Source organism: Grammomys surdaster, unplaced genomic scaffold (assembly GCF_004785775.1).
Source record: "Grammomys surdaster isolate TR1022 unplaced genomic scaffold, NIH_TR_1.0 125756, whole genome shotgun sequence".
In the NCBI taxonomy this organism is placed as follows: Eukaryota; Metazoa; Chordata; class Mammalia; order Rodentia; family Muridae; genus Grammomys; species Grammomys surdaster.
Window position 1 is genome coordinate 917,457 of NW_021620588.1, and position 21,210 is coordinate 938,666.

At 44.0% G+C, this 21,210-nt stretch overlaps 1 protein-coding gene across 1 annotated transcript in view; it reads right to left on the bottom strand.

The window, feature by feature from the left end:
* Fancd2 (FA complementation group D2) overlaps positions 1-21,210 on the bottom strand; it is a 60,052-nt gene that overhangs the window by 13,340 nt on the left and 25,502 nt on the right. The window contains exons 18-34 of the mRNA XM_028788648.1: positions 21,053-21,162; positions 19,392-19,452; positions 18,661-18,780; positions 17,988-18,061; positions 17,541-17,684; positions 16,647-16,747; positions 15,739-15,854; positions 14,161-14,269; positions 12,861-12,971; positions 12,463-12,575; positions 10,218-10,361; positions 8,801-8,917; positions 7,879-8,007; positions 7,380-7,498; positions 4,712-4,822; positions 3,644-3,774; positions 809-902 (exon numbers count right to left, since the gene is read on the bottom strand). Coding sequence (XP_028644481.1) covers positions 809-902; positions 3,644-3,774; positions 4,712-4,822; positions 7,380-7,498; positions 7,879-8,007; positions 8,801-8,917; positions 10,218-10,361; positions 12,463-12,575; positions 12,861-12,971; positions 14,161-14,269; positions 15,739-15,854; positions 16,647-16,747; positions 17,541-17,684; positions 17,988-18,061; positions 18,661-18,780; positions 19,392-19,452; positions 21,053-21,162 — 1,904 coding nt within the window. The remainder of the gene's footprint in view (positions 1-808; positions 903-3,643; positions 3,775-4,711; positions 4,823-7,379; positions 7,499-7,878; positions 8,008-8,800; positions 8,918-10,217; positions 10,362-12,462; positions 12,576-12,860; positions 12,972-14,160; positions 14,270-15,738; positions 15,855-16,646; positions 16,748-17,540; positions 17,685-17,987; positions 18,062-18,660; positions 18,781-19,391; positions 19,453-21,052; positions 21,163-21,210) is intronic.

Genomic DNA, 21,210 nt, shown 5'->3' on the forward strand with positions numbered 1-21,210 from the left:
GGAACTTACTCTGTAAACCAGGCTGGCCTTGAACTCAGAGATCTTCCTGACTTTGCCTCCTGAGTGCTGGGACTAAAGGTGTGCGCTTTAATTGTTCACTTTAATAATAACAAAGATTCCAAATGCTTGACAAGAACTAAGAATAAATAAAGTTTCAATTAGAAACATTGTCAAGGGCTAGAGATAGTTCAGCAGTTAAGGATACTGGTTGCTCTTCCATAGGACTTGGGTTCAATTCTCAGCACTTGTTGGCTCACAAACATCAGAAGCTCCAGCTCTAGGGGATCTGACGTCCTCTTCTGACCTCTGAGGGCAGTGCATGCACATGGTGCATAAACATGCAGCCAAACACCCATATGTAATAAACGGAGACACAAAGAGCCAGATGGAGGGTGCACATCTGTGACTCCAGCACTCAGGAGGCGTAGGTAGAAGAACAGAAGTTCAAGGCTATCCTTAGCTGCATGGTAGGTTCACCTCAACAAGCCAAAGTAAACAAACTAAACAAAGATATGCTCAGGAGCCCTGAAAGGAATGGACGCGTCTTAGACACAATGAGCAGGAAGCGTGTCTGACTCACTATTAACACAATCACAGACGTCACTGGATTTCCAGTAAGGAATTAGCTGACAGCCAACAGAAGGAAAAGCATTCTTAAGATCCAAACTCCAGACTATGCTCATTTTAAACCATCAGTTGCTTTCAACTTCCCCTAACAGAGGCACGACTCAGTTCCTAACTAGATGAGAGATCCCAACAACAGCAAAATGGAAAAGTGCAATCTGGTTCCCTAAAGAAAGTAACTCACCAAAGCAAGTCATGTAGGTTGTCATTAAAAGTGGGGTTCTTCTCTTTTTCCCCATGAGGCCATGCTCGACAAAGCAGCTGCTTAGCCAGAGAGGCTGTTGGAAAACAAAACAAAAACCATTTCACTCACATTAAAATGACCTCATTCTTTTATAAACTACGCTTAAGAATACAGTTGTTAACTGAGTGTAGTTGTTCACGTCCGTTCCTAGACTGAGGCAGGGAAGACTACAGTGAGTTCCGGGTTAGCAGGGCTTTACAGACGCTGACAACCTTCCCCACCTAACTCACTGACATCATTGTATGTGTTAAGAGGACACAGTAACCTGTCAGCATGTAGTGAGTGATCACAGAAGCACCCTCTTACCTTTCAGATGCTGGAGGAAGAGTAATGATCAAAAGGATTATTTTATATATTTAGAAGTTTTAAAGCAATTTTAAAAGGGTTTTTAAGAAGAATTACATATATGTGCAAGTATCTGGGTATGAGCTCATGCATCTGACCACGGGTGCCTTCAGAGGCCAGAAGAGGCCTGGGTCCTCTGAATATGGAACTGCATGCAGTTGTGAACTAACTGAAGTAATATTGGGAATTGAATTCAAGTCCCCAGTGAGAGCAGTAAACATTCTTAACCATTGAGCCATCTCAGCCCTGGACTATTTTTTTTTAATTTAAGATTTTGCCCTAACAAGTAATTTTGTTTTTAGGACAAGTATTTTATGTGGGTGCTTGTCTAGTTTGCAGAAAACTCTGGGTTCTATGCCCAGCATCATGTAAAAGCAGGCATGGTGACACATGCCTACAATACCAATACTTAGAAAATAGAGGAGCTTGGAAAAGGGAGGGCCAGAAGTTTGGGGGCATTTTTAGTATGGACATAGCAAATTTGAGCTAGCCCAGGCTTCAAGAGACTGTTTCTACAAAAAAGAAAAATGACAGAATCACTGTGTAGCATAGGCTAGCCTTAAACTCACAACTCTTCTTCAGCCTCCTGGGTACTAGGATTGTAGGCAGATAGCACCAGCCCTGGTCTAGCAATCAATCATTCAAAAAGCTAATTTGTTCTTGTTCCATTAACTCAACTGTCAAAAATGAAACCACATGTCTAAGACTTAAGTATACCCTATTTACTGACCTCGTCCTGAAGCATAAAAATGTGGCTTCCTGTTTAAGACCAAAACCCTACTCCATTAATATCAATACAGGAAAAAAGATTTCTTTCACACATTAATTTTATTTTTTGTTGTGTCCAAACTGGGAAAGATAGTTAGATAGTTAGTGATTTGCATTTTAAGACCTCTTATGCTAAATGATACTTAAGGAGAAAGGTCACAAGTTCCAGACCCCTAGGAAGAGGTGACTTGTGACACATGACCTGTACTCTCAGAACTGGAGAGCTCAAGACGCGAGGATCTGAAGTTCAAAGCCAACTTGGCTACATAGTAAGATGATCTCAAAGATGGGGGAGGGGGAGAGAGAGAGAGAGAGAGAGAGAAACAAAGAGAGGGAGGGGGGGGGGGAGGGAGGGAGGGAGAGGAAAACAGGGGGAAAGAGAAATAGAGACAGCTAGAGATAGATCAGTGGATGATATAAGCATGAAAATGCCTCAATGCACACATGCTTTGAGAAGGCCAGCACTCATTTCCTTGATGCCTGTGATTTCTGTTTTTATCCACTTCATTGTGTGTGTGTGTATGTGTGTGTGTGTGTCTAGCATATTATGAAGATAATACAAAGAAGACAGAAGAGTGTGGTAGTTTCAGTGAGACTGGCCCCCACAGGCTCATATGTTCAAATACTTGGTTCCCAGCTGTTTGGGAAGGATTAGAAAGTGTGGTCTTGTTGGAAGAGATGTGTCATTTGTGAGCATGGAGGTTTCAAAAGCCCACGTCATATTCCCAGTTAGCTCTCCCTGTGTCCTGTTTGTGGATCAATGTGTAAGCTCTCAACTACTGCTCCAGTGCTGTGTCTGTCTTCCCGCTGCCATGCTTCCCATTATGATGGCCATGGGTTCCAAGCCTCTGAAAGTGTGAGCCCGATAAACTCTTCTATAAGCTGCCTGAGTCCTGCAACCTCGCCGCAGTAGAAAAGGATATAAGTGTCTAAGTATCTAAGACAGGAAGGAAGCAGATTAGTAAGACTTATGCAGGGGATGGTGGCACATGCCTATAACTCTAGTAACAAGAAGAAAAGGTAGGATTGTTACAAGGCCAAGCTTAGCCTGGTCTACATAATGTTCCATACCAGCCAGAAATACATAATGAAACCATGTCTTTAAAAAAAAGAAGGTGAAAGATAAACAAAAGTTAAACAGAAAATGACTAAGGATGAAGGGCAGAGATCAATAGTTTAGAACTGGGTTTAATCCCTAGTACAAAAAAAGAGGAAAACTTGGGGCTGGAGAGATGGCTCAGTGGTTAATTGCACTTGCTGGTTTTCCAGAGAACCTTGGTTTTTCCCAGCATTCATTGGGAACTCTCAACTGTAACTCCAGTTATAGTGGATCCAATGCCCACTTCTGGTCTCCAATATGTATGACATACATGCAGGTGAAACACTTATACACACAAAATAAAAACAAAATACATCTTATAAAAAAAAGAAAGAAAGAAAATGGTACAATCAGTTAACCTAACCAAAGTTACACTGAGCAGTGTCATAGGCCATTCTGCAAACATGGTCTCCTTGGTAGAGCAAGAGGGCATGCTTATGATTTTGTGGGATTTACATGTAAAAATGCTCAAAATTCTAGGAAAACACCAAATTTGCAAATATAAGACATCAATCCTATTAATATCTTCCCCTTCCCCTGAAAAAGGGATCTAGGCTCATCACCAAGTTTTTCTTTCTTCTGGGTAGGTACTGCGGACTTCTCCAGAAGGGCCATCAAAAGTTTGAGAAGATAAAGACCACACTGGAAACTGGGAATGCTGTGCTGGAAATTCTGCAAGTAACTGAAGCTCTGGCTGTAAAGAAGAGAGACAACAGAACACGCATAGCATCACCTGCAGTAAAGATGTTTTTACACGCACAAGCTGCGCAAGCTGTCTCTTTATAGAGAAAACTGGGTAGAAAAAAGCTCCATGGACAGAATGATTCGCTTTTTGGGGATGTTATGGGAGGAGTTGTGAGGGAGCTCTCATAAACACGAGGCTGGCCTTGAACTCACCACGGCAACGATGGAATGGGAGATAACAGTATGGGATACAACTGGCAATTAGTGTCAACTAGCTGCTCTCTACAGAGTCAACACTGAGAGAAGACTGAGAGGTCCTCAGATAATCTAGAGTTGGCTGAGTTTAGGGAGGGGTGGTGGTGGCACATGTCTGGACTCACAACAGTAAGAAGGCTGAGACAGGAGGAAGCTGCGTTTGAGGCCAGACTAGGATATATACCATGACCTATTTCCAAAAAAATCAAAATGAGGAGCTGGAAAGATGGCTGAGCAGCTAAGACCACTTGCTTTTTTTCCAGAGGACATGAACACACACACACACACACACACACACACACACACACACACACAAAACAAATAGGGCTGGGTGTGGTACTGTATGCCATTAATCCCAGCACTCAGGAGACAGAGGCAGGTGCACTCAGGAGACAGAGGCAGGTGGATCTCTGTGAATTTTAGGACTGATGACAGCCGAATCTACATCATAAGTTCCCAGGCCAACACAGCTACATAATGAGACCCAATCTCAAAAAAATAAAACAAACAAACAAAAAACCCAGATAAATAAGGGGAAAAAAACCCTTTTAAAACATGAAAAAACACATTAAGGGAACGTGACACATAAGCATAGATTTTGTTCATAACTGAGAGAGTGAATGTTTTCCCAAAATATTCTGTTAATCCAGTTCTAGGATTTCTTGAGAACATCCTAGGATGTTCAGACCTACCTGACCAGTTCCTCCAAGGGCTGTTCCTGTTCCGTCTGCTTTAGTCGGCTTGTGAGGACCTCAAGGGCTGAGTGCAGGAGGCGGCGGTTTGACTGGTGAGTAAATCCCTTCCTAGAGCGAAGTTGTAAACAGTGGGTGGGTCAGTCTATTTCAGGAGGATCACTTGGGTACTAACTGAGGACAACAAAGCAGATACTAAAACTAAACAAATGATTTAAAAATGTTAATGGGGCTGGAGAGATGGCTCAGCAGTGAAGAGCACTGACTGCTCTTCTAGAGGTCCTGAGTTCAGTTCCCAGCACCCACACGGTGGCTCACAAACATCTTTAATGGGATCTGATACCCTCTTCCAGTGTGTCTGAAGACAGCAACAGTGCACTCATATAAATAAAATAAATAAATCTTTCTTTAAAAAGTTAAAATCTTCTGCCTGACTTTCAAGAGTCTAGATAACCTGATCCTTGCAGCTTTTCTAGCAACATCTTTCTTTTCCTTTCACACATTTTGTGTGCCTATACATGCTTGTGTGTGTGTGTATGTGTGCATGTGTATGCATGTGCATCTCTGTGTGTGTGTGAGTGTTTATCATTAAAACCCACTCCCTGATGAATCCTCAATGCTTTTTAAGTACTGAGAATATAAAAATGACTAGCATCTGCCCTTGTGGAGAGTATTCTAAGTCTAACAAGGAAGAAAATTTAACACACGATTTTAACAAAATGTGTGAAGCTAGGCCAGAGGAGAATGGCAGAGCGTTAGAAGGGAGCGGAGAGCCAGGAGAGAGGGTTACCTAGTAAGGTTAGAGAAGCTGACGAGATTTAGTCAGAGGGTACAGATCAAGTACCAGGGTCCTATAGAAGGATGTGTGTATCTGCAGGGTTTTGGGTTAAAATGAAGTAGGGTGCTGAATAACTCAGTCTACCTGCAGGCATACTGTGAGACTGGGTGCAAGAGCATGCACAGACAACAGGAGGCAGGCCAAAGGGTTAGAGTCGGGAAAGCCTAGCAGCTGTCAGCGATCACAACTGGCTGGGAAGACTGGATGTACCAAGATGGACGGAGGGGACAATTGTGAAACTAGGCCAGATATGATGGAAGGCTGGAAGCAGATGGAGATGTCTATTTGATGACACAATCGCTAGAATTTAGGGTTACATGTGGAAAAGAGTAGAAAGATGGAGTCAAAGGAATAACTCCTGGTTTTGGCACACAGAGTGATGATGGCATTTCCAAGCGAGGCAAAGCTGGAGGAACAGTGAGATTGTGCTCAGAACTGGATGTGATGAGTCTGAGGTGTCAATGACACATCCACGGGGGCGTTGAGTAGGCAGCTGGATACAATCTTGCCCAGGGCTCAAAAGAGAAGATTAAGCATAAATTTAAGATTGGGTAAAATTCTCCAGAAAACCTGCTCAAAGCGGACAGATGGGATGAGGCATGGCTGAGGAACAGAAATACTCAGGCATGCCTTAATTTCTCCTTTTACCCATGCTACGCCTCCAACTCTGCCTCGCTAAAACTCAACTCCCGGTGCTCAATGGGATACTTGGCAGGTAAAGGCCCTGGCTGCTGAGCCTGACACAACTTGACTCTGACCCCTGGATCCACTTGGAGGAAGGAGAACATGTTAGTGTATACACACACACACACACACACACACACACACACTAAGATGTAAAAACACACTGTGTTATAATATATTTCTACCCTTATTTTAAAAACCAGATTGAAGAGAAGGCTCAGCAGTGCAGAGCATGCACTGCTCTTGCAGACAACCTGAGTTTGGAACCTGGTCACAACCACCTGCAACTCCAGCTCCAGGAGATCCAGTGCCCACTTCTGGACACTGAGGGCACAGACACAGATACACATAATTTTTAAAATGTAAAAAATAAAATAAAAAAGACCATTGGTTCTTTAAAGGCCTGTCAAGGGTGTGGGCTGGTAGCAAGCAGCCCAGCTGGTAGAGCGCTTGCCTATCCTCCATGAAGTCCTAGGTGTCATCCCCAGAAGCATGGAAAACCAGGTCTGCCGGAAGGTCTGCACTGCTAGTACTAAAGGATGATAAGAAGCCTCGCTTGCAAAACATGTTCAAGGCCGTGGCTGTGAGCTCCTGTTGAAAAGCTGCATCAATGCCACAGTTTCCATGGTAACTCCAATACTCCAGTTCACTCTCTGCTCACTTTTTACCACATAATTTGAGACTTACCTATAAGTTATTTAAAATTTAATTAATTAATCACCTAACTTTTTATTAAATAATAAAAATTATTTAATTTTTTAGATGGGGATGTGTCTCTGCCTTATTCAGTCTGGTCTCACATCCCCACGAGCTCAGTTTCCTTGTGCGTCAGACTTCCTAGTCAGAGACACATACCACCACAGTGCTGGCTTCCCACTCATTACAGAATGCTTGCTACAAGAAACAGAAGGAGCAAGAGGTCCAGGTTTGTTATGTTAGCTAATCAGTGAGCCTCTAATTTATCAAAGTGGTTAGTAACAGTGGCTCCGTAAGACTCAGTGGTTTTATAAGAGCAAATAGAAAGGAAGAAAGCATCCAGGAAGAGCTGCATCCACTTCCTTCCTCCTTCTCTCAGGGATAGCCAGAAGTGAAGGCTCGCACACACTCATTGCACACCCTCCTGTGGCGCTGCCTCCCCACACTCACCATGCGAAGAGTGCATGCAAGACCTGCAGCAGCTTCTGGTAGCAGGAGGCCATGGTGTGCTGCTCCTGAGCGGTCACTCTCGCCTTGTCATCCACACTGAGATTCCCAGCACCTAAGCACTAACACAAAAAGAGGTTTAGTCTAGCTCCTCAGCAATTCTCCCAGTCCTCCTCAGCTTGCCTTGGTTAAGAAGGAACTCTCGGCAGTTACCGACAGACCCGTAAACCTGAGCCTGCCTGTAAGTTAATGTTTCTTTGCTTTTTTATCTCTCTCTTCCTAAAATTTCCAAAGCCTGCTTGTCCAGCCACTCTGAAGGCCATGCTCAAGCTATGAGGTTGTTCATACATTTGTACTGCTGAGTCTGCCTGCTCGCCTGACCTCTCAGGCTGAACGTGTAATTCTCTCTTCCTCTGGCCTCCTCCCATACTCTGCCCACACCACAGCTTGCCTGCCTGTGGGTACATGGTCTCTTGTCTTACAAGTCAGTCAGTCTTCTCACCTGGAAGAAGTTGTGAATGTTCTCCAGATGGCTACACATCGGGGTTAGCAGTTGAACAACACAATGCACAATGTCCTGGACAGGTCTCTGATGAAGATGTGAGAACCCAGCATTCCGGCTTCCTTTACTCTACAATAAATCTCACAGTTAGGAGAGAAAAACTGGATAAATTATTTAAATTAGTCATTAGTTAAGAGTTCAAAGTTGAGGGTCTGAAGAGATGGCTCAGCAGTTAAGAGTACTTGCTGCTCTTGGAGAGGACCTGGTTTGATTCTTAGCACCTGCTGGGTGGCTCACAACTGTCTGTAACTCTAGTTCCAGGGGATCTGACACCCTCTTCTGAACAGGGCTGGTGATATATGCCTTTAATCTCAGAAGGGAGGGTGGCAGGAGGATCAGTACTTCAAGGCTACATAGTGAGTTCAAGTCTAGCCTGGGCTCTAGGAGACTATCTCAAAAAGTCAAAAGTACGGACCATCATAAGTAATGAGTTTGGGCACATGCTACAGAATAACACACACACACACACACACACACACACACACACACACACACACACTACCATCTGCAGCATCTAAGTACTTTCCCATATGCTAGGTGCTTTTGTACTTTCTATGCTTCTATGTTTAGGACATTTAGAAATAAATTTATTGTATAAGGAGTCTCTTCAATTTTGTTTGAGAAATATACACAGACACAGACACACACACACACACACGCACACTTGGTGTGAGGGATCCAGCCTGGGCTTTAAGTATGTTAGACTACACTGCAGCCCAGCCTGTTCAGGGCAAAGTGACAATGCAGGAACATCACTATGTTACCTAGTGAATTAAACACAGCAGCAGGTTACTCACAGCTAAAACCTGCTTGTTTCCAAGTTTCCTTGGAAGCCTAGGCCTATGCTCATGCTGCTACTAACCTTGAAGAAGCAGATTCTCTTGGCAAAAGAAGGACTCAGCATATTCTCTAGCTTCTGGGAAAGGTCTTCCAGCAAGAAAAGCAGCTCAGCGGGCCCCAGCTCTACAACCTCTGTAGCCTGTAACGTGGAATGTGAAGAATAACTTCAATCATGTCCTACTTACAATATTTTCCATGTATCTGATGCTCATCTCTCCCACTGGGTGAAGAACTGAATTTGACTTTTAATTTAAAAAGAGAAAAATTGGGCTAGAAAGCAGGCCCAATGGACAAAGCGTTTGCCACAAAGGCAGGAGGCCTGGGGGTAGACCCCAGGACCCAGGTAAAAGGTGCACGCACGTTAAGCACTTTCCTACCCAGTCATCTCCCCAGCTTTTTCAGGGGCATATTTTAGTCCACCTCTTCATTCCTGTTCACTGTGGTGAATCATTCAATAGGTGCACGGCAAGAGACAGGACGGGGAAAAGTCCCACCTGCACTGTTCACTCAATGCACTTTTATGGAGGATCTTCTATGAGCAGATTGATGAAGAAAAACTTCAAAAAAAAAAAAAAGATAAAAGCTCCCTCCTCCCTCCCCCCTCCCCCCTTACTGATTCTATTCAAAAGGTGCCTACATTTTCCCAACTATAGGTAAAAATCCATGCCATTTTAAATACTTTAGTCTGGGGAAATTCCATTCTCTAGTGAAAACCCTTATCAAAAGTTACATTCTCGAGGCCAGCCTGGTCTACAGAGTGAGTTCCAGGACAGCCAGGGCTACACCGAGAAACCCTGTCTCGAAAAAAAAAAAGTTACATTCTCTGTGAAAATATTCCATATTCTCAATGTTATTAGGATGCACACTCTTACTGAAGGTCAGATAGTAATACAGTGTAGGGCAGGCATTTCTACCTCGTGTACACCTGACCAACTGAAGGAAAGCAGCAAACTGTACATGCTCCTGCACCCCCGGTACAGAGAAGCAACACTGACTTCTCTACGCCCAAGAGTCCTCCACTCTCAAAGTACACTCAGTGCTTCTAACTGGTAACCTGCAGGGAAGGGTCATGTCACCAGTACTGTGATTTATAACCTGACACACTGAACTTGTGAAAAACCAGGGTGACAAGGATAACTGCTCACTCAGAATTCACACTGAGGCCTCTGAAGTCAGAAACCAGTCTTCCCTTCGCTGTCTCCCCTTCATCCCATCTGTCGTCCCGCTCACAGATGGCTCACAGTGCTCTCCCACTGAACGATAGTCCCAGCTTTCAAGTGTATTCTTTGTTGTTTTTTTGAGGCAAAGTGTCTCTATGTTAGCCCTGACTGCCCTGGAACTCACTATGCCGACCAGGCTGGTCTTGTATCTGCCTACCTCTGCCTCCCGAGTGCTGGCCTTAAAATGTGCCATAACATGTGGCCCAGACTGTCACTTACTTCAGTGTGCATTTCAGTGTCTAAGATGAACTTGGTCACAAGTCCAGAATGTAGAATAGAGAAGACCTCAATGTCCAGCTCTCGGAAAAAAGCACGGTAATTCTGCAGTGATACAAACGTCTTTCCTTCCTTCCCTGTGGACTCCTGAAAGAAAAGGAGGAGCAGACAAAAGAACAACTCAAAAGAACTAAAGTCTCAGATATTAGCCTAATTAAAAGAAAAACATTTTAATCTGATATTATTTTAAAAGTGTGTGTGTGTGTGTGTGTGTATGCGTTTGCGCACTTATGAGTGGAGAGGCATTATCGGATATACATTCATGTTTGGTAAAAAATTCTATTTTTGCCGGGCGATGGTGGCACATGCCTTTAATCCCAGCACTTGGGAGGCAGAGGCAGGTGGATTTCTGAGTTCAAGGGAGGCCAGCCTGGTCTACAGAGTGAGTTCCAGGACAGCCAGGGCTACACAGAGAAACCCTGTCTCAAAAAACCAAACCAAAAAAAAAAAAAAAAAAAAAAAGAATTCTATTTTCTATATCATTCTAAAATGATATAATTTCCTTACATCATCACATTCCTTTCATTAAATTCTTTAACCACCCCCAAGTCACAGCACTTGATGTAGTACAGCAATATATACCAATACAGCAATATACACAAACAACACCTTCGGTTGTTTCTACTTAAGGATGAACTACTAGGTAAATAAAAGCATGTGGGGTAGTACAGAAAGCTGTGAGCTTAAAGGCTAGGATGAACTGGTTTCAAACCTTAGCTCAAGTGCTCATAGTATCTCTGTGAGCAGGTCTTTCACTTACCCTCTCTGCTTATAAACTGCCTAATGAATTGATGTAGATATGAACATTAACATCAACCTTGGAGTTTTAGGAGGACACAACAAGTTAAAAGAACGCATGGTAGCTGTAAGACAAACTGACATCCACGCGTCAGGAAACTTCCCAAACACGACCCTTCCTCTGTGACTGCCACAAGGCACCACTACTCACCAACTACCACAAACCATGGTAAGCATTTCAAAACCATTCACGGTGTAGTCAGTCATTCATTGTGCCTTTTGTGGCTTTACATTTTTGGTTACATTTTATTTATTCTCTCTGTTTGTGTGCACGCCCCAGCACGTGTGTGGAGGTCGAACAAGTTGTGGGAACTGGTTCTCTCTCTACCATGGCAGTTCTGAGGATTGAATTCAGTCATCGGGAGTGACAGCTGGTGCCTTTGCTGGAGGGACCATTTTGCTAACTATATTTTGGTTTTACTTTTTTGAGACAAGTCTTGTGTGTAGCTTAGCCAGCCTTGAATGTATGATCATCTCCCTGCCATAGCCTCCCAAACGCTGAGACTGTTGGTATGCACAACGTCTACGTCACTAAGTTTATGGTCTAGGGTAAAAAGGAGAAAAGTCAAAAGTAGTGTATATAAAAGAATATCACCCTGGGCGTGGAAGCTCATGACTGCAGTCCCAACACAAAAGACACCAAGGCAAAAGGATCATGAGTTTGAGGTCAGCCTCTGCTACCCAGTGAGACCCTGCCTGAAAAACCTAAGGCAGGGAATGGTGTATTCTAAGATACAATGAGATAACCATTATAAAACAGAATCCAAAGTATCATAGGGGATCAAAACACAGGGGTAAAGTATGCAGAAGATAAAGAGAAAAAGCAGTCACCTGTACAGCAGCAATAAGGACTGTTCTTCGATTTCTGTGGCTATACTAAAACACTCTGATCAAATTACCTTGGGGAGAAAAGGGCCCCCTTGTCTGTGGTTCCCCAGGTTATACTCCATCTCTGAGAAACTCGGGACAGGAAGTGAAGCAGAAGCCCCAGAGGAGCACGGCTGCCTGGCTTGCTCTCTACCTTGTTTCCTACTCATGCTCAACTAGCTTTCTTAAAGGGCCAGGCCACTTGACCAGCGACGGTGCCACTCATAGTGGACCCATCAATCATTAATTAAGATAATTTCTCACAGCACAGCTGCAGGCCAATCTAATCTGAGCCATTTGTCAACCGAGCTTACCTCTGCCTAAGGGACTGTACTGGTTTTTAGTGGGAAACAACAACCAAGAATTTAGAGAACAGTAAGAACTCTGCTATCTGAGGGTCATTCTGAGGCCCAGGAGACTTCATTTGCCTCTTTTCCCATTTCTTCTCTTCAAAACATGCAGAGTATAAGGCCAGCCTCATTCTCACTGAGCAGCCATAAATCTTTGCCACACACTCCAATACCTTGTCTACTTGGTTTCTCCCTGACGGCACCCCGTCACATTCTGAAGCATCTTCTGTAAGAAGTGTGTCCGTCCAGGATGCTTTGCTGCTATCGGCTTTTTGTTTCTTTCCCCCTGTGTGGCAAAAAGAAAAATGACTCAAGTAATTAACAAGCACATGTTGCCAAATAGGGCCCTTCAAGAAGGGAGGAGGAGGTTTTATGATTCAAGCTACACAACATTACGCACTTTCTAAAGAAAGGCTTGATGGTAGACCTTGCTGTCACCATGGAAGCACCACTCACTAACCAACCGTGCCACTGGCGCTCCGATCTTTTCAAATACGAATGCCACAATACGTGTAACCCGTGAGGTTAATTCAGTGTGGCACAGATGGGGACAAGAAAGGAATATACTCACCTGTCTTTCCCTTGTTTCTGATTTTTGCTGCAACAGCAGAACTGCTCCAAGGCATCATATCTAAAGTGTCCAAGTCAATGCTTGCAAAAGGCGGGACATAGTCTGGGATGACTGAAAACAGAGTAGGACTGAACACCAACCACAGCGATCCAAATACCCAAACACCCAGAAACAGGTTTGCAAGTCACCGCCTGCAGCAGCGGATGCCTGTGACATGCGCGCTCCAGTCATTCAGCTGATGTGGTTTGGGCACAGCAAAATCCAGAGCTTAGAGAAATATCATATTATAGTGACTGACTATGATTAATTAATACCAAGCCATTTTCAATAACGACATGAAATAACCAACCGCAAAAAGAAACTAAAAACATCACTTAAAAATCCAAAGATATAGCCGGGCAGTGGTGGCGCACGCCTTTAATCCCAGCACTTGGGAGGCAGAGGCAGGCAGATTTCTGAGTTCGAGGCCAGCCTGGTCTACAGAGTAAGTTCTAGGACTGCCAAAGATACACAGAGAAACTCTGTCTCAACAAAACAAAACAAAACAAAAAACCAACAACAAAAAAACAAAACAAAGATATTAGCATTTGGCCACATATCTTTCTGTTTTATATTCCATTATTTAAGATGAGGGTCCTGAGGAAGGCTTCTTGTTTTTCCTACAGAATTAAACTGGCATTTTTGGGTTTTGTTTTTGTGTCTGTCTCAGTCTCTCTAGAACAGGTTCTCACTCTGTAGCCCTGGCTGGTAGTGAATGCACAGAGATCACCTGCCTCTGCCTCCAGAGTGCAGAGATGAGAAGTGTAACAGCACACTCAGCCCTAAGCTAGCATTAAAATTTTTATAATGTGCATGACTATTTTGCCTGCATGTATATCTGTGCACCTCATGCATGCTTGGTTCGCTGAGAGGCCAGAAAATGGTGTTGAACAGTGTGGAAACGGAGAGTCGTAGACAGCTGTGAGCTGCTACATGGGTACTTCAAATGAGACTCCTACAAGAGCAGCTGAACCATCTCTCCAGCCCCATAAACTAGCACTTTAAAAAACCAGTTACGTTAATCGTCAGAAAGAATGAAAAGGCCTTCATCTTTACTGCTAGTTCATGACTATATTTGAGAAGAAAAGGTTACCTGGCCATGGAGGCAAAAGCAGGCAGATCTCTGTGAGTTAGAGACCAGCAAGGCTATAGAGACAGCCTATCTCAAATGTAAATAAATAAGTAAATAAATAAATAAATAAACAAATGAGACCGCTCGTCTCCTCAGCAGGACACAGGCTTGCAGCATAGCCCTTCTTACCTGCCAAGTACTTCTCTAGGATTTCCTGAAGTTCCACAAGGTCCTTTAGCCGACTAAGAACCTTGCCCTTCATCTCGGGAGATGTTTGTTGGCAGAAGGCATTCACAACCTGCAAAGCACAAATTCTCTTCATATGTGGACATTAACCTCATTTGCTTTACTTCCCCATAGATGAAAGGTTCTTTTACTACACTAAATATTTTTTTAAATATAAAGCATATGAGCCTGGTATGGTGGTTTATGTCTATAAAATTCCAGTAGCTGGGATGCTGAGACAGGAGCATTACCATGAATTTGAGGCCAATCTGGTCTACATAAGGAGATAGAGGCCAACCAGTGAGACTGTCTCAAAGAAAGAAGCTTACGGTGAAGCAGCGGCATCTGTATGTGAAATAGTGTATCCTAAACTGTGCTGCTCTTCAAGGAAAGGGGAAAGTCTCATAGACTAGACTGGTTTAAACTCGGTATGAGGCTGAGGATGACTCCTGATCAATCTGCCTCAACCTCCCAAGGTGTCGGAGCTAGAGACAGGCATGAGTCACCACACCCAGTTATGTAGTGCTGGGGACAGAGGCTAAGGCTTCGTGCATTACTGTATAGCTGACAATTCACAGCTGTCTATGTTCTAGCATTCTCTGTAAAATAAAAGTTACAGATGGGGTACTCATTTAGAAACTATTTAAAAATTCATCTAAATTCAGAAAGACAATGTTTAGAAGAAAAATCTGAGTGTGTGTGTGTGTGTGTGTTTGCATGTGCACGTGTACATGGGAGACCTCTTAGACCAGGAGAGCATGGTGTTGAAGTGACTGTCAGCTGAGCCTCCACTGCCAACACCAGGAACCAAACTCTGGTCCAGAAGAGCAGCAAAGCAACCTCAGCTGCTGGGCCACTACTCTAGTCCTATAAATTTTAAAGGATAAAATGACAAGAAAACCCCACTACAATCCTGGTGGAAACTGTGACTGAGTGATGGGGAGCTAATGTGGCTTGTCATGTAGCAGTGTTCTCCCTGGCCAAACACAAGACAACGGAGTTTTACCCCACCACTACACACTATGCACTTAGGCAGAATATCAGAGAGCGCATATGTTAGCAGTTTTATTCTACTATTTACTTCTCATGATGCTTTGGCACTGCCTGTAGCCTTTCTAGGCTTTTGCGTCTTTACCTGTAAAGTGGGAGTTGTATAAACCCAGTGAAGCAGCCAAGAGGCACTGCCATGACCAATGTCTTCAAGCACATTCTGAAGGAAAGAAACTACCCATTTCTCCCTGAGGCCAAAAGCGAGCAGAGGCCTGACAACAGAACAGGACTTCCAGCCCAGAAGTGAGGCCACTGTATGGACACATGGGAGTGCAGGGGGCCTGATGAGCCGGCCACACTGTGAGAGTCTAAGTACTCTGACGGGGGACAGCAGCAGCTACCAATGGTCAGCAGTGGAGGGATGCTTCAGCCAGAGAAGCACAGGCATTGGTGCTTCAGGGAGATGTTCAGGGAGTTTGCGGGAGCCAAGAAAATAGGTTTTTTTGAGAGAAACTACCGACATAAGTGAAACATTCCAGTAACTCTGCTCACCTCTCTGAACCAGTTGAAGGTTAGAAATGTGAGTGAACACATAAAGGAACGGTCTTTAGCAGACATGGACTCCAGTTTCTCTCCAGGCTCCAGGTCAGGGAGGAACAGGGGACAATCTGAGAAAGAACAAATGTCCCACCAACCTTTAGCTCAAGGCAGAAGAACATGGGTCCTAGCTCCCAGCTACCTACTTGTCCCTTAAGCCCTTATTTTAGAGCCAAGCTTTGTTTTATTTAAAAAATCCTTCCATTTTAGTGTCAAATAATACGGCCACACTCTTTACCCCATCTTGGCACCTATGGGAGCCTTCTGGAAACAGGACTTCTAAAAGGCCACTACGTCTGAAAGGCTATGGTTCAAGGCCCTTTTTGCTGGCTATAACTGGGGTCTCTGGAACCAAAGAGAGGACACAGCTCTTCTTAAGACTGAAGGTGTTTATGTCTGAAATAAACTGAATTCTACTATGATCTTATGTATACAAATAAGAAAATACCACAGTGACTCCTGGAGGCAAACCAAACAAAACCAGAGTAATTCAGGAACAAAATCTCAGGTCCATGGAAACAGATGCACAGTTCATGCCAAATTCCTAAGCAGTCTTCCTGCAAAGGCCATTGATCACAAAATGTGTGTCCTGATGCTGTACTCCTCCCAGATTTATAGTAATGAAAAGTAAGTACATACAAGTGGGGAAAAAAAAAAACAATAAAAGAATCTGTGCACCAACCAGCATTCAGCAACAATTACAAAGAGGATGCCGGCTCCACACGTGCTCACTTGACTGACACTCCATTATTGCTGCAGTTCCCACCTGAAGTGAGAAATTCCATCTCACACATCCGAGGTGTGGGCCTGGCCCTTGCCTACTTTCACCAAAAGAGCACAAAGGCTGAGAACTGGGTGCATACCTAAGAGACCATCGATCTCATCCAAGTTCCCGTTATGTTGTCTTGCCACGCAAAGTCTCAGCAGCCGGAAATGGGAAGCCAGGCACAAAGAAGACATTGATCTGGGAAGGAAGAATCCACCTCAGGAACCACACTTAGTACCACAGTCATATTAACCCAAAACCACAGGCACTCACTCTTGTAATTAAAGAAAAGCAGCAAGTAGCTCAGTGATGCCCAGCAGACAAGGAGCTGAAGCTCAGGAAGGCAAAGGGCATGTGCAGCAGGTGTGAGGAGGGCAAAGGGTGTGTGCAGCAGGTGTGGTGAAGGCAAAGAGCGTGTACAGCAGGTGTGAGGAGGGCAAAGGGTGTGTGCAGCAGGTGTGAGGAAGGCAAAGGGTGTGTGCAGCAGGTGTGAGGCTCCAGTGGGAAGGAGGGGGTGAGAGAGGCAGGCATCCAGGGATGCTCATGAAAGAGTGCAAGGACAAATAGGCTAGTGTAGTGTGTGCTGACTCTCACAAGCAAGAGAAAAGGAGGAATCTGACTTCATCCTTCTAACAGCTCTGGATCCAACCTTTCCTGAAAGAATCGCTTTGAGGCAAGGACCCCACACATTAAAAGAAGTATGAAATGGGGCTGGAGAGACAGAGTTAAGATTGCTTACTGCTCTAAAAGAGAACCCAGGCTCAGTTTCCAGAGCCCATGTGGTAGCTTACAACCACCTATAACTCTAGTTGCAGGGAGTCAACACATCCCTCATGGCCTCCAGAATGCATGTTGTGTGGATACATGCACTTGGGTACACACACACATTAAGTAAATAAGTTCATTCATTCACTCATTGATTCATTAATATTAAGGGATTAAAAAAATTCCCATGAACATTTAGAATACCAACAGACGGAAAGCAACCAACCTCTGGCTTGATTCTTGTGAAGTCACTTGACTGACATCTTTTGCAAATTCCTGATAGAACAGTGGCAGAAGGTTGATGACAATGCCATCTTGAGTGCTGTATTCTTCCAGTCCATAGAGCGCTTTCACAGGAAATGGAAAGTCGCTGTGAAGAGAACCCAAACTCTGATGTCCCCACTGGGAGGAAAACAAGGCCATGCGGGAAATCACTAGAACAAACCAACTTCAAGCAAAACAATTTTAGGAAGAAGCTATACACAGAAAGAGCAGGTGGAGATCTTTTTAGCAATTTTATGGCTGGGATACAGGATGTTGGGGCTGGGGGCTGGGGGGGGTGAGTTATGGTGGAAAGACTTGAGGGTGAAAGTAATGTGAAGTTTGTAACAGCTACTGAACTGATACAACTTCCTCACTAGTAGAGCTAACCCAGAAGGCAAACAGCACTTACCCTTCCGGAACAGCACAGAAGTCCACCACAAAGGCATCTTGGAAATCATTAAAGATGGTCTGCCCAACCCATTCCTTCCAGGTGTAAACAAGAATGGTATAGTGAGGGGTATATTTGCTACATAGCCCTAAATAAACTGCCACTAACCTCTAAACCACGGGCTTCTCATTCCTAAAACAGAGATAGTAACACAGACCTCCAATACGATGAAGAAAGGAGATAACTTAGAACAAGTGCCTCACTCGGTGCCTGGCACAGAATGGGGCCATCGAACAAATGGTGCCTGTCACCACAACCTTCTCACCTTCACTATTATAATCATTTTTATGTGGGGGAGCCTCAGGAGAGCCCAGAAACTGGGTAGGGTGGAACGGCCCTCCCAGCTAGAATTCGGGGACTCCCAGGATGGTCTGTTTGTACACAACAGAGAAATACTTAATGTGTCCCAAAGAAGCTCTGACGCTTTGTCACTTTAAGAAAAGGTACTTGGAATGGGGTTTTAGCAGCTCACACCAGTCATCCCAAAACTGGGGACAGAGAGGCAGGAGGACTACAGCTATTTCAAGGGCAGACTAGTCTTTATAAAAGTTCTAGTCAGACGGAGATACGCAGTGAGACCTGTCTCAAGAACTGGTTCCCACATGCCACCACCGAAACAAGACATTGTCCTTACCAAGGTATTTGGAGCCAACTTTCTTTCTCGGATCAGGTTGGCAAATTCATCATAATAAAGAGAAGAGGCCCAAGGAGAGTGCTCGGTGCAAGAATGAACCAGTTGTAGCAAAGAAGTCAGCTGGAAGAGGTGGAGAGAAAGAGCCATGACCTTTGGGCTGCCAACTCTAAATTCATCTCCACACTCAGTAGTAAGTTCTTTCTCCCATCTCACTGCCAGGAGTCAAGTGAGGCACTCCTGAGTCTCTTCTCTAATCTGTCTCTTTCCAAGAATATGTCACATCCAAAGCCAAAACCAAAGCAGGAGTGACACCCTTAGGTACTGACATTAAGAGAGGAGAAGACAGACAAGCAAAACGAAGAACACTGCTGTGTCCTAGAATGAACTTCTGAGGAGTTACTAAGACAAGATGGGCATGGTGTCTCATGCCTGCAATCCTGGCACCTGGGAGGCAGAGACAGGAGGATCCCAGAAAGTTCAAGGTCAGCCTGGTCTACATAGTTAGTTCCAGGCCTGGGGCTACATAGCAAGATAATATCTTTAAACATAAATAGTTGAAGATGTTTTTGAAACAAGATACACAAAATACTCCAGCCACAGATGTAGCACAGTGGTAGTATACACAAGGCCCCTGTTCTATCCCAGCATTGTGAAAGAAAAGAGAAGTCACACCACTTCCTGGTAGAGCAACAGTGAGGAGACACAAGCCCCGTGCACTGACCACATCTTACCTGTGTGTGCTGTTCACTGCTCACATTGGTGCTCTTCTGGGTTGAATTAGATGGTACACTTCTAGGAACAAGGAATTTTAGTTTAATTTTGTAATATTTTATAATAAGTTTAACAGTCTTGTCTTTTTTTTTGTTTTATTTTTTATTTATTTTTTATTTTTATTTTTTTTTTCAAGACAGGGTTTCTCTGTGTAGCCCTGGCTGTCCTGGAACTCACTCTACAGACCAGGCTGCCCTCGAACTCAGAAATCCGCCTGCCTCTGCCTTCCAAGTGCTGGGATTAAAGGCGTGCACCACCACTGCCCAGCCAGTCTTGTCTTCTTTCAGATAGAAATAGAGGCAATATTTCATGAAGGCATGGAAGAGTATTTATTTTATTCATTAGAGTGAAGTATGATCACTCCCTCTTTGTGAGACAGAGTCACACTAGGTTACTGGCCTTACGTCAGACTCCTGTGTGCATGTGATCATTCTGCCTCAGTCCCTGGAATTCGGAGGCTTTTGCAAGTTAGTAAGACCAACTGATACATATTTTGAAGGGTACACTAAATTAGTAATGATAAGAGAATCTCTTTTGTTTTTCTGAGACAGTAGTCTGACCATGCTACCCAAGCCAGCCTTGAACTCCTGGCATCAGGTGAGTCTCTTTCCATGTATCCAGCTAAAGAAAACACGTCTTCAATATGTAGAGTGTTCTGGGCATTGTCCTAGCCACTGAGTACTCTTAATAAGTTTACGAAGTGAGTACAATTAGCATCTCACAGTTGCAAAAGTACAAAGGCAGAGACAGAATGACTCATCCAAGGTGTTTAGACTCCAGACAGACAGTATAGGTCAGCAAATAAAGCCTTCACCTGCACACAAAAGCCTCTTCAGATTTCCCCCTTCCTTTCTTCTAGCTATTATACTGACTCTAAGAATGTATCTTGAGCTCTTAGAATTCCTGACAAATGACTTCCAAGAAGCACAGACTGTACTGTCAGTTCACAATGGCTTCTCATGGAACCACAGCACTGACACTTTTTCAGATGCTACAACTGAGGCATCTAAGAGCAAGTGAGGAGTCCACACAGAAAATTTATTTCTACAAACACGAAGCTCCAGACAGAATTAATGCAGCTACAGAGAACTTAGGTCAGAAGCAGATCTAAAAAACTAATTTCAGGAGGACCAAGATTACCCTCTGTGGAAAGAGTTCCATCTCTGTCCGTCTGGGCAACACAATGATACATAACTATAATGTAACGCTATAAAAATTGTACGTGGTACATACAGTAAGATGAAAAAAGACTGGGTTGGAGAAAGGACCCAGCAGTTAAGAGTATGCTCCTGCAGAGGACCTGAGTTCAATTCCCAGGCCCCACATCAGGCAGCTCCCATCTGCCTGTAACTCTAGTCCCTCTGACCTCTGTAACTGACACCTCTGGCTTCCATAGGTTCCAGCACTCATGTGCATATACCAGTCTACAAAAACATAATTGAAAATAACAAAAATACATCCTAAAAAAGGTAGAAAGAGAATATGGAAAAGAAGCAAGACATGCTTACTTCTCTTACAGTTTTAATGTTGTTATTAAAATAATGGTTACAAAATGTAAAGTGTGTAAGGCAGCACCTTGACTAGCTGATATTGCAACACAGAACAAAGACTGCATGAGTACCTGTCTTCTGCCATGATGCCGGCCATGGTGACTGCTCCAATGATCCCGATGAGTTTGTACTTGAACACAGTGCTAGAGAGCTGCTTTCGGATCACCAGGTGCATGTCATCCTGCAATGTGATGACGAGGTGAGGACAGAGAGAGACTGCTCTGGAGTG